The 16362-nt window shown below is 39.1% G+C and overlaps 1 protein-coding gene across 1 annotated transcript in view; it reads left to right on the top strand.

Annotated features, from left to right (window-relative positions):
• Window positions 1–16362, top strand: part of hydin (HYDIN axonemal central pair apparatus protein) — a 1560590-nt gene that overhangs the window by 376361 nt on the left and 1167867 nt on the right. The window contains exon 18 of the mRNA XM_069900939.1: window positions 10540–10692. Within this exon, the coding sequence (XP_069757040.1) occupies window positions 10540–10692 (153 nt within the window). The remainder of the gene's footprint in view (window positions 1–10539; window positions 10693–16362) is intronic.

The following is a 16362-nucleotide window of genomic DNA, read 5'->3' as shown; positions in this document are numbered from 1 at the left end:
AAAAGTGAATCTGAGCATATATTAAAGGAGAACAAGATAGCCAGGGGCCACAGATCTTCCTGGAAATGTTTATTTTAATTGCTTTTTTTCCTGTAAAGAATATCTACTACAAATATCTTTGAAGGTTGCATGATGTGGCAAAATGCTGCCTTATTGGATTGTGTTCTGATCCAACAATGTATTTGCGATTATTTGTTATATTGCACAATTAATAACTAGGAGTAAATAAGATGCTCTGGTAAAGTAAACAGAATCTCATAGTCCTACCAACAGTTGAAACCCCTCATGATGGCAAATGTAAGAGTTGTCAATGACCACAGTTCAAAAGTCCAATCAATATTTCTCGAGCAAAGCAGTTTTCTTATAGGCTTTCTGCCTTTGCAAGCACCCATTCTCCCGCCGTATTTTTCCATCCTTGACGAAGGGGTCAAGCATGAAATGTTGGTTATGTATTTTTATATAAAGGGCACTGCTTGACTTGCTGAGTTTCTCCATCTTTGTGTTTTTACAGTTTTCTTGTAATCTTTCTCTTGTCCCAGACTCCAGGCAACAGTGAATGTAAACAAGAGTGCCTTCTCTCTTTATGGCCTTTGGCGCTACTCACAATCCTGGTATGAACGTCAATCCTTCTCACCCCACCATCACATTTGACAATCCCAAACCCATCCCCAATCACCTACCTGCCTTACCCCACTCTGTTACACAATAATCCCCTCACCCCACCCCGTTACATGAGAATCCCTTGCCCATCCGTCACATGATAACCTCCCTCACCCCAAACTGTCTCATGACAATGACTTTCACCCAACGCTTGTCACTATCCAATCCCTCTCACCCGATCCTGTCACAAGTCTCACTTCATATCTTCTTTGAAACATCCATCTGGAGTGTGTGGCAGGCAACTCGAATGGTTCTGACTTTTAAAATGGGTTCCTTGGCTTTTCTCTTGATAACTCCAAATCAATTTGTCCATCTTGATCTGATGCAGCCAGCTGGTAACTCTACTATTCACCCTTTTAAAATGGCATCTCTTCCCAGACACAAGTTCATCTGATGCTGCTTTTCCTCTTCCACTGAGGTCAGTTCACACTCCATTTCCTCTGCAAACTTATTTGTGTCCCTAAAGCCTGCTCAAGAGCCATACATTCACCTTCAGTCATTGTGCTTAGAGGTTCACATGTGTGGTAAACCACTGTTATGCTATGATTGGCTGCTGCCGGCTGGACACGCCTTCTGAGACCGATCTTACCCATAGCCCTTTGCATGCTTCCCATTTCACATTGCTTTGATCAGTCAATGAGGTTGATGGCTGTTCCAGTCTAGAGTTAATAAAAATATGTAAGACTTTGTTTTCAGCACGTTTGGTTGCTGTCACCATGGCTTCTGCAGTTTCAATTGTTCAAGGTTCTGTACTGGAGGGATTTCACACAGATCTCCAGTGTGGTCAGGTGGTCCCCTTTCATTTCAGGCTGCACTGATTTAATGCCTTCAAGCTTGACCTTGATGTTTAAAACATTGATTGTATAAATTTCTTTTTAGAGAGCTTCAGTGATACTTGACTCTAGAATTTGAGTGGCTGAAACCAGCTAACACAGAGGTAATTGGTATGCTCCCTGACCCATGTGGGCTTTCACAAGGTCTTTGGTCATTCTGGTTTTGAATTCCTGCAATATCCACCATGTGTTCTACTGCACAAACCCACCAGAAGTTAAATGTTCTTGGATTACTTCAGCAGCTGTTGTGCACCCTCGTGTGCACATCACGTCCGCCTTGTTGTGGAGCTTCATCTTTTCCTTATGTTTCAATGATGCCATGGTGTATGGATGTGGATTCAACCCTCTTCAGTTACCCTCTACAATATCCTTGCCACACTCCGATCAGTACTTCCCCACCATCTTCTTCACTAAGCAGTTAATGATGTAGGATTTTCTTCACCAGATTGTTCTTTGCATTTTACGTACATTATTCCATTGGGGAATCCCATCCATTTCTTCTTTCCCCCCTCCCACTTCCAACAAAACAATAAACATCTCCCTTCTGGTAATTCCCCATGGTCTATTTGCATTTTCCTCAACTTTTTGGAACCTATTTATTTTGCCATTCTCTTACAGTTGCACCACTTGGAGCTTCATACATGCTTCCTCCACATTCCTTTTTATTGATTGGTAGAGAGAAATATGACATGCTATATAATGTTTACATATTAGTTACATTTAGGAGAATCCGAGAGAAGATTTTGCCTGTGTCGCCGAAAATGTTCTCCCAGAATCACAGTGCGGTTTCGCGCAAACAGAGGAACTACTGACATGGTCTTTGCCCTCAGACAGCTCCAAGAAAGGTGCAGAGACCAAAACAAAGGACTCTACATCACCATTGTTGACCTCACCAAAGCCTTCGACACCTAGAGTAGGAAAGGGCTTTGGCAAATACTAGAGCGGCTCGGATGCCCCCCAAAGTTCCTTAACATGGTTATCCAACTGCACGAAAAACAACAAGGTCGGGTCAGATACAGCAATGAGCTCTCTGAACCCTTCTCCATTAACAATGGCATGAAGCAAGGCTGCGTTCTCGCACCAACCCTCTTTTCAATCTTCTTAGCATGATGCTGAAACAAGCCATGAAAGACCTCAACAATGAAGACGCTGTTTACATCCGGTACCACACAGATGGCAGTCTCTTCAATCTGAGGCGCCTGCAAGCTCACACCAAGACACAAGAGCAACTTATCCGTGAACTACTCTTTGCAGACGATGCCGCTTTAGTTGCCCATTCAGAGTCAGCTCTTCAGCGCTTGATGTCCTGTTTTGTGGAAGGTGCAAAAATGTTTGGCCTGGAAGTTAGCCTGAAGAAAACTGAGGTCCTCCATCAGCCAGCTCCCCACCATGACTACCAGCCCCCCCACATCTCCATCAGGCACACAAAACTCAAAACGGTCAACCAGTTTACCTATCTCGGCTGCACCATTTCATCGGATGCAAGGATCGACAACGAGATAGACAACAGACTCACCAAGGCAAATAGCGCCTTTGGAAGACTACACAAAAGAGTCTGGAAAAACAACCAACTGAAAAACCTCACAAAGATTAGCGTATACAGAGCCATTGTCATACCCACACTCCTGTTCGGCTCTGAATCATGGGTCCTCTACCGCCATCAACTACGGCTCCTAGAACGCTTCCACCAGCGTTGTCTCCGCTCCAACCTCAACATTCATTGGAGCGACTTCATCTCTAACATCGAAGTACTCGAGATGGCAGAGGCCGACAGCATCAAATCCACGCTGCTGAAGATCCAACTGCGCTGGGTAGGTCACGTCTCCAGAATGGAGGACCATCGCCTTCCAAAGATCGTGTTATATGGCGAGCTCTCCACTGGCCACCGAGACAGAGGTGCACCAAAGAAGAGGTACAAGGACTGCCTAAAGAAATCTCTTGGTGCTTGCCACATTGACCACCGTCAGTGGGCTGATATCGCCTCAAACCGTGCATCTTGGCGCCTCACAGTTCAGCGGGCAGCAACCTCCTTTGAAGAAGACCGAGAGCCCCCGTCACTGACAAAAGACAAAGGAGGAAAAACCCAACACCAAACCCCAACCCACCAATTTTCCCTTGCAATCGCTGCAACCGTGTCTGCCTGTCCCGCATCGGACTTGTCAGCCACAAACGAGCCTGCAGCTGATGTGGAGATTACCCCTCCATTAATCTTCGTCCGCGAAGCCAAGCCAAAGATAAAGAAAAATTAGTTACATAACTTTTATATAGTGCAACACAGAATATGAATCATAAGTGATTTATACCTTGTCTTGTACACCATGCTCGAATAAAATGGAAATTCCCTTATTAAAACTTCACCTCATATTCTAATATTACGACATATTCATTATTGGTTATCTAATTGGACTAATCTCTTCCACTTAAAATGGAAAATAAAAGAAAAAGAAGACCCTCCCATTTTAATCCTACCCCTGGCACTAAACACAGTCACCAGCAAATCATATGTGAAGAATCGAGCCTCGGATCTGGAACATCAAATAGGAACCCCCAGAGTATCCCCGTCTATGTATTCAAATTGTGATAATAGTCCATGAATGGGCCCCATGTCTTGTCAAATTCAACCTTGGTTTCTTTAATGTTATCTCTAATTTTCTCCAAACTCAAGCAAGACATAATGTCCTGTACCCATTGCATTGGAGTTGGTTCTAAATTATCTTCCATTTCACCAAAATTTCTCATCTGGCTATCAATGAAATAAAAGCTACTATTCTTTTTGAATTAAGTTAAAGGAAATATTTTCCTCAATGAAAGGGCACAGTTCCAATTTGATCCTAAGAATCTCTGATAAAGTTTGGAAGAATTGTTCCCAAAATTCTTTTAGTTTGGACATTCCCAAAACATATCAATCAGAGAGGCTTAAAAGAAAGCATCTATTTCTTTATGTAAGCTACAAATCTTCAAGCAATGTACACATTGCTTAATTTATAAATTATCTGGAAGACTTAATTCCATTAGCCAATATTTAATAGCCTAAGGTAGTTTCATTGCTGTATTTTCTATATACAGGTCAGCCAATTTTGATCAGTGACTGAGCAACAAGACCCCATTCAGCCTGTGTCATCTGTCTCAATGTTCTTCATTCTTTCTCTCCACTTCTCTTCGGTACTTTCCATGTTTTGGTAGGATTCCACCAACTACACCAAATGTGGCCAAATACTGGTTTATTTTAAAAAATAGTTCTGACCTAATCAATATGTTTGAGAAATTTATTTATTTTTACACACTTAATGACACACTTAATAATAGTTTCCATATTAAAGTATATATAGTGTTGATTGCCCTCTAATACTAGTTGAAACCTCTGGTGATGGCAGCATTATTAATAACCCTGAATTTATAAAGTTCAAAAACTACATTACTGTAACTCATTAGGCTGATGAATGAGAAACAAATTCAGGAAGATGTTGTGCTTGGAGAAAATAACAGTGTCTTAGAATAGTGTCAGTGATGTGGAGATGCAGATTGTTCTTGTTCCACAGTGGCATGCCTGAAATCAGATTTAATTAATCTTTTGCATCACTGGCAAGAATCAGTACTGAAATATGCCAGATCGTTGAAATCTTGTCTCTGGTTTATTAAAGTCCTTCATAAATCTTGCCATCACTACTCAATTGGCCTCACTGTGACTCGAGTCCCAACTAGTTTGGTTCATTCTTGCTCATTTATATGTAATTGTAGTTGTGCAATTCACTCAGTTATAAAAAGAAAATTACTCATTGAATTTGAAGCTACCTTCTCCAAACAATAAGAGATTAATAATATATTCATAATTTAAGGCATCTCTAAATTGAAGAGCAACCTAATCTAACCTCACCACCACAAAGACCAGCCAAGGTGAACAGTACAGAAGTGTTTGAAGGGGAGCTTGGTGCATTTGAGGGTGAAAAAATAGGAACTGTGCTCATTAGTAAGATGAAGGAAGCTGTGGAGAGTCTCAGAGATTTATACTCCTGTTAAAATTTAGAAGGAAGTCATCATTCCATTGTGCCTGAGTCAGAGACTTGTGCAAGAAGTTTCAGTCCCAACATATTTCCCCTGAGATCTTTATTTTCTTTCCCATTTGGTATGCATGGAGTGCACATATGTAAACACATGTGTGTGCGCATTCCCTTTGGCTCAGGATGCCAAGTAGAACTAATTTCATCTGTCTCTACATAATACATATCCTACATTACATTTGATTGTAAATTTAAAAAAAAAATTATTACATGTGGTAATATACTCCTATCTCCCTCAACCCCCCACCCCTAAAATAAAAGAAAAGAAAGAAAAAACTGGAGAATGCCAAGAAATAAAACATTTATACATAAAAATCTATTGGAGGTTACCAAGAAGTGTCATCTTCAGAGAGTCAATCATACATGCAAACCAAAAATTTGTCGATATGGGCTTCATTATTTCCAACAAATGTGATATTTCTCTTGCAAATTATTAGTAATCATCTCTAATGGTATACAATTACGAAGTTCTATATGCCATCTTTCCATGCTTGTATCGATTTCTGACTTCAATGCTATTGCTATACATTTCCTAGTAACTGCAATTGGATAAGTATTTAAATTTAATTTTGACCTTATAACCTTAATATTACTCAGTAAAAATAACATCGGGTCCTGTGGGAATTTGACCCAAGTAATTAATCTCAAAAAATTACCTACTCCTCACCAAAATTGTCTAACTTTGCCAAGTTGAGTGAAAAAATGTTCCAACCTCAGATCTACATCTAAAACATGCATCTGATGCGGCAGCATTTAATTTATTTAATTTTTGCGGAGACAAATATAATTGATGTAAAAGGTTATGTTGAACTAATCTATATCTTACATTTATAAGTTTAGTCATATTATTCGTACAAAAATCCATCCAATACTTTTTGCTTATTTGAGTACTTAAATCTAATTCCAATCTTAATCTTGATTTATGCACCCCAATTTTGGGGGCTTTAGTTTGAAGTAAATTATACATTACTGAAATAAATTTATTTTCAGTAGTGTTAGAAATCAGTAATTCTAATTCACTTTGATTAGGCAACTTCAAAATAGAACCTATTTTGCCAGATAAAAAAGGTTTAACTTGGTAATAACAAAATAAAGTATTGCTAGATATATTAAATTTTCCCTCATTCTTTCAAATATTATAAATCTCCCATCCTCAACAATTTTCATCCCAATACCTTTCCATCTCCAAACCCTCAAGAATTGGTTATCCATTGAAAAGGGAATAAGCCTATTTTGATATAGAGACATTTTCCTATCATCATCAATATTATTCCACAATTTGTGCTTCAATTTATTCACTTCTTCCAAATAACAGCTTAGAATTCCATTTATAAATAAAACCTTGGGGATTCATATCCCCTATTGCATCAAATTCAACAGCAGCCCAAACTGGAAAACTATACAAGTTAAACAATACATTTATAAATCTCAACTGAGCTGATTTATAATAATTCTTAAAATAAGGAAGATGCAAAACCCCAAGTCATATATTTCCAAGTCAATTTTTCCAAAGAAACCCTAGGAATTTTATCTTTCCATTAAAATTTCCTAATTGCATATTTAAATCCTTAAAACATTTTGAAGGAATTGGGATGGAATTGATTAAAAAATATATTGAATTCTATGAATAACATTCATTTTAACACAGTTTACTCTACCAATTAGAGTAATAGGTAAATTATTCAATTTTTAAAAATCAGCAACAATTCTATTAATAAAGGTTATATAATCTTTTAAAAATCATTATCAATTCTAATACCTAAATATTTGATACCAATATCCGGCCAACTAAATTTTGTAGCTATGTTGCAATCTGTAACATTTAACTTTATAACCAGAGACTTCCCCATATTCTTTCAAACTAATCTGTAATTGTACTAAAGAATTTTTAGGGTATGTTAAATAAACCAAAATATCATCAGCAAATAAATTAATTTTATATTCTTCTTGATTAACTTTAATTCCTTTAATCTTAGAATATTGCATAATAAGTGGAGCTAAAAGTTCAATTGCTAAAATAAATAAATCCAGGATCAAAGGACAACCTTATCGACTTGACCTAGTTAATGGAAAAGAAGCAGAAATTTATCCATTAGTAATAACTTCTGCCAAAGGGTTTTATATAAGGCTTTAACCCAATTTATAAATGTAGAACCAATTCCAAATTTCTCCAATACTTCAACAAAAATTTACGTTCCAACCTATCTAAAGCCTTTTCCACACCCAAAATTATTGCAATACTATGATATCTTCTTTTCTGAATTTAATTAATTAATCTTGCAATATCATCTGCAGAATACAGTTTTTTTATAAAACCTGCTTGGTCCGATACATCTGAATCGCATTAAAATGAAACCTTTTCTTTATTAATTTCTTTCTTTCTTCATCTGAAGGTTTTTTTGTAAAATCCTTTCCAAATCCTGTATTTCCTTTTCTAATTGATTAACCTCTTTGGTATAATCTTTCTTAATTTTCAATGTAAAACTTATTATTTGTCCTCTTAATTATGCCTTTATGTATCCCAAACAACAAATTAATTAGAAAAAGAATTTGAATTTAATTCTAAAAACTCCTGAATATGGTTTCTTATAAAATCACAAAAAATTGTCCTTTTTAACAATGTTGAATTTAATCTCCATCTATAAACTGTTGCTTTTCCAAAAATAAATATGAGATTAAAAGTGGCAAATGATCAAATAAAATTCTGGCCTTGTATATTCATAACATTTCCTTGCAATTGTGCTGAAATTAAAAATAAGTACATCCTAGAATAAGAATCAAATCTATGTGAATAAAAAGAATAATCCTTTGCTTTAGGGTTTAATCTCCTCCAAATATCTATTATATTCAAATCTTTCATAAAATTCAAAATTGCCTTAGCTGCTTTAGTTCAAATAACTGATTTAGTAGTTTTATCCAAACTGGATCCAAACAACAATTAAAATCCCCTCCTACCAATATTTTTGATGAGTCTCAACCAAATGCATAAATATATCTCTAATAAATCCTTCATCATCTACATTTGGTGCATAAATATTCATCAAAGTCCAATCTTCAGAATAAATTTGACAATTTGTTAATACAAGTCTTCACACTTTATGAATTTTAATAGGTAATTTTTTTAAAATAAAATTGCCTCTCCCCTCACTTTAGAGTTAAAAATACAAGCTACAACATTTCCAACCCAATTTCTTTTCAACTGTTGATGTTCTTTCTCAGATACTTTTTGTCATTATATTAAATTCAAAAAAATGTCTAACTCCCCTCTGGCTCTCCACTTGGACCTCCCACATTCTAAAATTATTAAGTATTCCTGACATCTCCATCAAGAAAAATAAAATAAATATAGAAAAAATATAGAATAATTAATGCAAACACCCCCCCCCCCCCCATACTGTAAAAATCGTATGGGAAGTGGCTTTTCCCTAAGGGAAAAAAGCAATTTTCAGATGGTTTTCGTCATGTCAGGTAAAAGTGCCAGCTTCAAGTGTCTTGTTAACTTGGCCATCGTCATCAAGGTGAGCCATCTTCTGCTGCATCTCCTTATCTGACATTTGCTTCTTCTCAATCTGTGATATATCTACTGTTAATAAATCAACTTGTTGATCCATTATATTACTTGGAAGAGAATGAGAAAATTCTAAAGCTTCCATCTCATTGTCGAAGAATTTTGCCTGATTACTGTCCAAAAAAACTTTGAGTATTGCAGGAAGGCAAAAAGAAAACTTATAGCCCTTCTTCCAAAGTACAGACATTGTAGAATTAAATTCCTTTCTTCTTTCACCACATTCACACTAAGATCCGCTTAGAAAGGAATTATTTCGCCTGTTTATGCCTCATAATTTTTTCTACTTTTATCAAATCAACTCTCAGCCTCCAATATTCCAGAGAAATCAGAATTTATCGTCATGAATGAGTCACAAAATTTGTTGTTTTGCAACAGCATCACAGTGCAAACATTTATACAAACAACTCAATTTCATCCAATTTCTCCTTGTGTCTAATAGTTTCTAATGCAGGCAATATTCAGGTGAATCTCACCTTCCCTCTCACCAAATCCTCTGCATCCTTCCTTCCTATCACATAGTGACCAGAAATGCACATAACATTCCATATCTGACCTCACCAAAATTTAATGCAGAAAACATTAATTGATAGACTTGCCAATTTTTATACTCAGTGTCCCAACTGATGAAGGCTATATGTGGTCTTTACCACTATAGGTACTCGATCCTTTATCCGGAACCCTTGGGGGACAGTGTGCTCCGAATTTTGGATTTTTCAGGATTTCGGAAAGCCAGATTTAAGCCCACCTGAATTGTGCTGCCATATCCACCCTCACCCCCTTCCAGTCTCCCTGCTGTCTACCCCCACCCCCCCTCGCCTGTCCGACTCGCGCTGCCGGTCCCTCGCCCTCCTGACTCACACTGCCAGTCTCCACACCCCCCTCGCCCGCCCCGATTCGTGCTGCTGGTCTCCCAGCTGCCTGATTCGTATTGCTGGTCTCCCCACCTTGCCCACCCAACTCGTGCTGCTGGTCTCTCGGCTGCCTGACTTGTGCTGCTGGTCTCCCGCCCACCCGACTCACACTTCTGGTCTCTTCCCCTCGCCCACCTGACTCGCGCTGCTGGTCTCCCCCCCTCACCCACCCGACTCGCACTGCTGCCTCTCTCCCCACTTGCCGGATTTTGGAGCTTTCCAGATTTTTGATGTCCGGATAAAGGATCGTGTACCTGTATATCTACTTTCACCACATTCAGTAGCTATGGACTTGCACCCCAAGATCCTGCTCACCATTGATGTTACAAAGGGTCCTTCCATTTACTACAGATAATTTAATTAATATTAATTAAATGAAGCTAATTATTTAGTTTTGATTCCTTTAATTCTGCCATCTAATTTATAAATAATAACTCAGTGCCAATCATTTATTAATCAGGCAGCAAGTCTGATACAATGCATTTTTCTTTTGCTTTCTTTTTATCTAGAAAGTCGACTTATCTTGCATAGGTGAGGGGCCAGTTGTTTATGTCGATCCCAGAGAGATTGACTGGGGAAAGATACAAGTGCTGACTGATGTGCCCAAGACCATCTGCCTTTCTAATGAGTCCCTCATCCCAGCTAACGTCATCGCCAAAATGGTAAGTCATTTGCAGTAATACAAGAGGTAAAATGCTCAATAAAGATACTAATCATCCAATTTCTCCTTGTGTCTAATAGTTTCTATTGGGATTTCATGGACATCTATCATTCTTATGGCTTTTAGAAAATTATGGTTAAGTATTAATGCAGGATTCAACATATAGTCATTAATACAATCTCAGTTATCGTTTATGTTTCATTAAAGCAACAACCACATTTTAATGGCTACACAGGTGTCTGTCATAAGATGCTGTTTGTTTGATTTCACAGGAATGCTCATTTAGGGCATTCAGGGCAGTTAAACGTTCCTTTAAACTGGACAATATTAAAATTGAATAAGCTGACAGAAATCTTACATCTGAAGCAAACAAAATTCTGTCAGGCTCTTTGGTGAAAGGAGGTGAATAAACTGAACTTTGCTGTCTTTAATTGTAAATAAAAACCTATCTGTTTCTGATGAAAAGACAAATCATGTTGTTGCAAGCACCATGCACATCAGAATTTTAAATAAACCAGCAAAAGGACATATAACAGGGATAGGACATATCCAATATATGGTAAGTTGTTCAGGAATGTTGAGGGACCTGGGGGTACAAGTAGATCCCGTAAAATGACTACTGAGGAAGATAGGATGGTGAAGAAGGCATGCAACAAGCTTGCCTTCATAGATCAGGGGACAGAATATTGGGATCTTATTACTGTGGCTTTACAAAAGGCAGTTTGGGTTGGATTCCGAGTATTAGGTACAGTTCTGGTCATCACATTGTAGGAAAGATGTGGTTCTGCTGGACAGAGTGTAGAGGAGGTTCATCAGGTTAATGCCTGAATTGAATGTGACTGCAAGAAATGATACAGTGGTGTCCATACCTTCTCCCTCACCACCATTCGGGGCCCCCAACAGGGCTTATCTTTAATAAAAAGTAAAAACAATGCTGGAGAAACACAGAAGCTAAAGCAGTGTTCTTTATAAAGCAGAAATAAAGATACAAAACCTTCAAGGGCTCAAGGCAAGGTTATACAGATATTGTTCTGATGAGGAGGATTAATGGAGGTTTTCATGCACATTTTGGGCCAAAGGGACCATTCCTCTGTTGTACAACTCTTTCATTCCATAATTCTAAAACAGAATCTAACAAAATTGTACAAATGCAAAGCAATGAAGAGTTATTGCAATACTAAATCTGTTTCTCCTTTCAGACATGCTGTTTTATTTGTTGTTTTCATTTTGTATTATAGAGTAAGGCTGAATTCAACTGTCTGATTTAAGAATGAAGTTTACAATCCTGAATACTTCACTGATAAATGATCAGTAAACCTTCCCTGGGATGTCAGTAATTTAAAGATATCCAAGAAATAATCTTTGCATTTGCACAATTTGTTGGATTTCATTGTCTCCCTGTTTTGTTGGTTTAATGTAATTTATGAGGTGTGTGATACTTGCAACAATCACAGAGGATCTCACAGAATTGCAGTGCTTACAAAACTCCTGGTCTTGCACACATAAGGACTCTGTGGAGACATCTCCAACTGACATGACGTGGTGCTCCTACGTGAGTAAGCCAGTCACGTTATCACAATTAGCTGGAGGTAGATCACGGTTCCACTGGTGTACCAAGGCATGAAGTGAAACATGAAAGTCTGCAGATGCTGAGAAAAGTAAAAAACAGAGAGAAATGCTGGGGGCCATTGGAGGTAAAAATATATTACAGATGTTTTGGCCCTGAGGCTTTCTTCAAGGGCTAAGCAAAGAGCAGGTAGGCACCTTAATTAAAGACAAGAGAGAAAGAGGGAAGAATAGGAGAGGGAGGAGTCCAGACCAACACCCAAAAGGTGTGAATTGGATATGATAATCAGAAAGGTGAAAATTGATTTTTGCTCTTTGAAAGGGAAGACTCTAAAGCGAGAGGGTATATGTTTGAAGTGAGAGGGGACAGATTTAATGGGGACCTGAGGGGTAACATTTTCACTCAGTGTGGTCTGCATCTGGAATGAGCTCACGAGATCACAAGAAAAAGGAACAGAAGCAGGCCATTTTCCCCATTGAGTCCGCTCCGTGAAACTGCTCTCGCATCTAGTTCCAAGTTCCGGCCGTGTCCCCATATCCCATGATACCATGACTAATCAGTTACCTATCAATTTCCCCTTTAAATTCCCCCATTGCTTCTGCCTCCACTGCTGCATGTGGCAACGAATTCCACAAATCCATTACTCTCTGGCTAAAGAAATTTCTCCTCATCTCTGTTGTAAATTAGTACTTTTTAATTCTAAAACTGTGCCCTCTTTTCCTGGAATCACCCAACAGGTGAAACATCTTATTTATATCTACTCTGTCCAATCTATTCATTATTCAAAACGTTTCTCTGAGATTGCCTCTAATTCTTCTATATTCTAATGAATAGAGTCCAAGAGCCACTAAGCATTCCTCATATGTTATCCTCATCATTCCCGGAATCATTCTGGTAAACCTCCTCTGTACCCGCTCCAACCATGCTATATCCTTTCTAAGATATGGAGCCCAAAACTGCACACAGTATTCCAAATGAGGTCTCACCAGTGCCACATGGAGTCTCATCAACACCCCTTTATTCTTATGCACTGTGGTGAATCTGTGTTGTGCTGTCAGTCTCTCGGGTTGTGCTTAGTCTGCTTTATTGACAATGGACGTGTATTATCACCACTAAAGACATTCCCCTTGGGTATAACTGTGTATGCATCCATTGTCTTTTATTGAAGTGAGAGGGGACAGATTTAATGGGGACCTGAGGGGTAACATCCGTGCACAATCCCCTTTGAAACAAATCCAACATAGCATTCGCCTTCTTTACCACTGATCCAACCTGGTGGTCAACTTTCAGGTTATCCTGCACGAGGACCACCAAATCCCTGAGTACTTCTGAAGTTTGAATTTTCTCTCCATCCAAATAATAATCCGACCATTTATTTCCTCTACCAAAGTGCATCACTGTCCATTTCTCAATATTACATCTCATCTGCCATTTATTCGCCCATTCTCCTAAGCTGTCCAAGTCTCTGCAAGCTTTCAATTTCTTCTACACTTTGTACTCTACTACCTATCTTGGTGTCATCTGCAAACTTTGCCACGAACCCATTTAATCCACAATCTAAATCATCAATTATTGTAAAAAGAAGCGGCCCCAACACCGACCCCTGCAGAACACCACTAGTAACAGGCAACCAGAACAGGATCCCTTTAGTTCCACCCTTTGCTTCCTGCCTATCAGCCAATGCTCTACTCAATCTATTATTTTTCTGGTAATTCCATGGACTCTTATCTTATTAAGCAGTCTCTTATGTGGCACCTCATCAAAGGCCTTTTGAAAATCCATATACACAATATCCACAGCCTCTCCCTTTTCCACCTTACTTGAGATTTCCTCAAAAAAATTCCATTAGGCTGGTCAAGCGGGAACTTCTCTTCATGAGACCATGTTGGATTGGACCTATCATGCCATGCACCTCAAAGTATTCCATAACCTCGTCCTTGAAGATTGATCCAATATCTTTCCAACTACCGAAGTCAGACTAATAGGCCTATAATTTCCTTTTTTCTGCCTCCCTCCTTTCTTAAACAGCAGAACTACATTTGCAACCTTCCAATCCTCGGGAAAAATGGCCGAGTCTATTAATTTCTAGAAAATCAATTCCAATGCCTCTACAATCTCCAAGGCCACCTCCTTCAGAACCCATGGGTGCACCTCATCCGGTTTCGGAGACATCTACTTTTAGACCATTCATCTTACTAAGCACCATCTCTTTAGTAATCCTGACTGTACTTTATTCCTAGAGTCCTTTGAATAACAGGTATATCGCTAATGTCTTCCACAGTGAAGACTGATGCAAAATACCCATTTAGTTCCTCTGCCATCTCCTTGTCCCCCATTATAATTTCTCCATCTTCATTTTCAATCAGCCTTATATCTACCCTTGTCTCTCTTTTACTTTTATATATTTGAAGAAACTATTTGCCATTTTCCTTTCATAATTCATCTTTTCTTTCCTAATGACTTTTTTGTCTCTCTCTTTTTTTTAAAAATTTCCCAGTCCCTGTATGCCCTCCCTTTTGCTTTTGTTTTAGCTTTAACCTCTCTGCGTCATTTTAACATTCATAATTTTCCTTCCTTGGATTATATCTATCCTGTGCTTTCTTTATTTCTTGTAGAAATATCAACCCATTCTGTTCTGCTGTCTCCCCATCTACCTTATTTTTCCAGTCAACCTGGGCCAGTTCCTCTCTCATACCATTGTCATTCCCTTCATTTCACTGAAATATTGATACACCTGATATCATTTTTTTTTTGCTTTCATATTAGAAACAGAACTCTATCATGTTGTAATCATTACTTCCTAAGGGCTCCACAACCTTTTAATCCCTAATCACCTCAGGTTCATTACACATCACCCAATCAAAAACCATCGATCCTCCAAAAAGCCATCCTTTAGGCATTCTATAAACTCTTTCTCCTGAGATCCTGTACCTTTCTGACATTCCTAATCCCCTTTCATTAAAATCTTCCCAAGATCGTGTTATATGGCGAGCTCTCCACTGGCCACCGTGACAGAGGTGCACCAAAGAAAAGGTACAAGGACTGCCCAAAGAAATCTCTTGGTGCCTGCCACATTGACCACCGCCAGTGGGCTGATATCGCCTCAAACCGTGCATCTTGGCACCTCACAGTTTGGCGGGCAGCAACCTCCTTTGAAGAAGACCGCAGATCCCACCTCACTGACAAAAGGCAAAGGAGGAAAAACCCAACACCCAACCCCAACCAACCAATTTTCCCCTGCAGCCGCTGCAACCGTGTCTGCCTGTCCCACATCGAACTTGTCAGCCACAAACGAGCCTGCAGCTGACGTGGACTTTTACCCCCTCCATAAATCTTCGTCCGCGAAGCCAAGCCAAAGAATTATCTTGACATTCTCCTTCTGACACACTTTTTCCATTTCCACCTGGATCTCGCAGTTCACTTCCCGGCTGGTGTTTGGGGGCTTGTGTATTACAGCCATTTCTTATTCCAATCCGTAAAGATTCCATAATTTCTGTCCCTATGTCCCTTCTTTCAAGTGATTTAATAGCATTGTTTACCATCAGTGCCAGGCCACCCCCTCCACCTACCTACCTATCTTTCCTATACAAGGTGTAACCTGTACTTTCAGTTCCCAATCACATCCCTCATTCAGCCATGTTTCAGTGATGGCCACAATCTCCTACCTTTCCATTTCCATCTGCACAATCAGGTCATCTCCCTTATCCCTGATACTCCGTGCGTTTCAGTACAATCCCCTTAGACCGGTCTCTGTAGTTCCATTGTTCACCAAATTCTCTGGTCTTTTCCTTTGTCTGTTCTTTTTGCTGCATATCAATTTGGACATTTTCAATTTTAACTAGTTTCTTTCTACCCTAATCTCAGCACTAAGATTCAGATTTCCATTCCCCCCCCCCCCCCCCCCCCCCGTCAAACTAGTTTAAACCCTCCCCTACAGCTCCAGCAAACCTGCGTCTGCCAGGATGTTAGTCCTCCTCCAGTTCAGGTGGAGCCCATCTTGTTTGTAGAGGTCAGACCTTCCCCAGAAGATATTCCAATGATCCACAAATCTGAATCCCTGCCTCCTGCACCAACTCATCTGGCACATCCTCCTAGTTCTACCCT

This window comes from Narcine bancroftii, chromosome 10, assembly GCF_036971445.1.
Source record: "Narcine bancroftii isolate sNarBan1 chromosome 10, sNarBan1.hap1, whole genome shotgun sequence".
Lineage (NCBI taxonomy): Eukaryota > Metazoa > Chordata > Chondrichthyes > Torpediniformes > Narcinidae > Narcine > Narcine bancroftii.
Note: the sequence above shows the minus strand (reverse complement) of the source record. Positions and strands in the feature narration are given on the sequence as shown.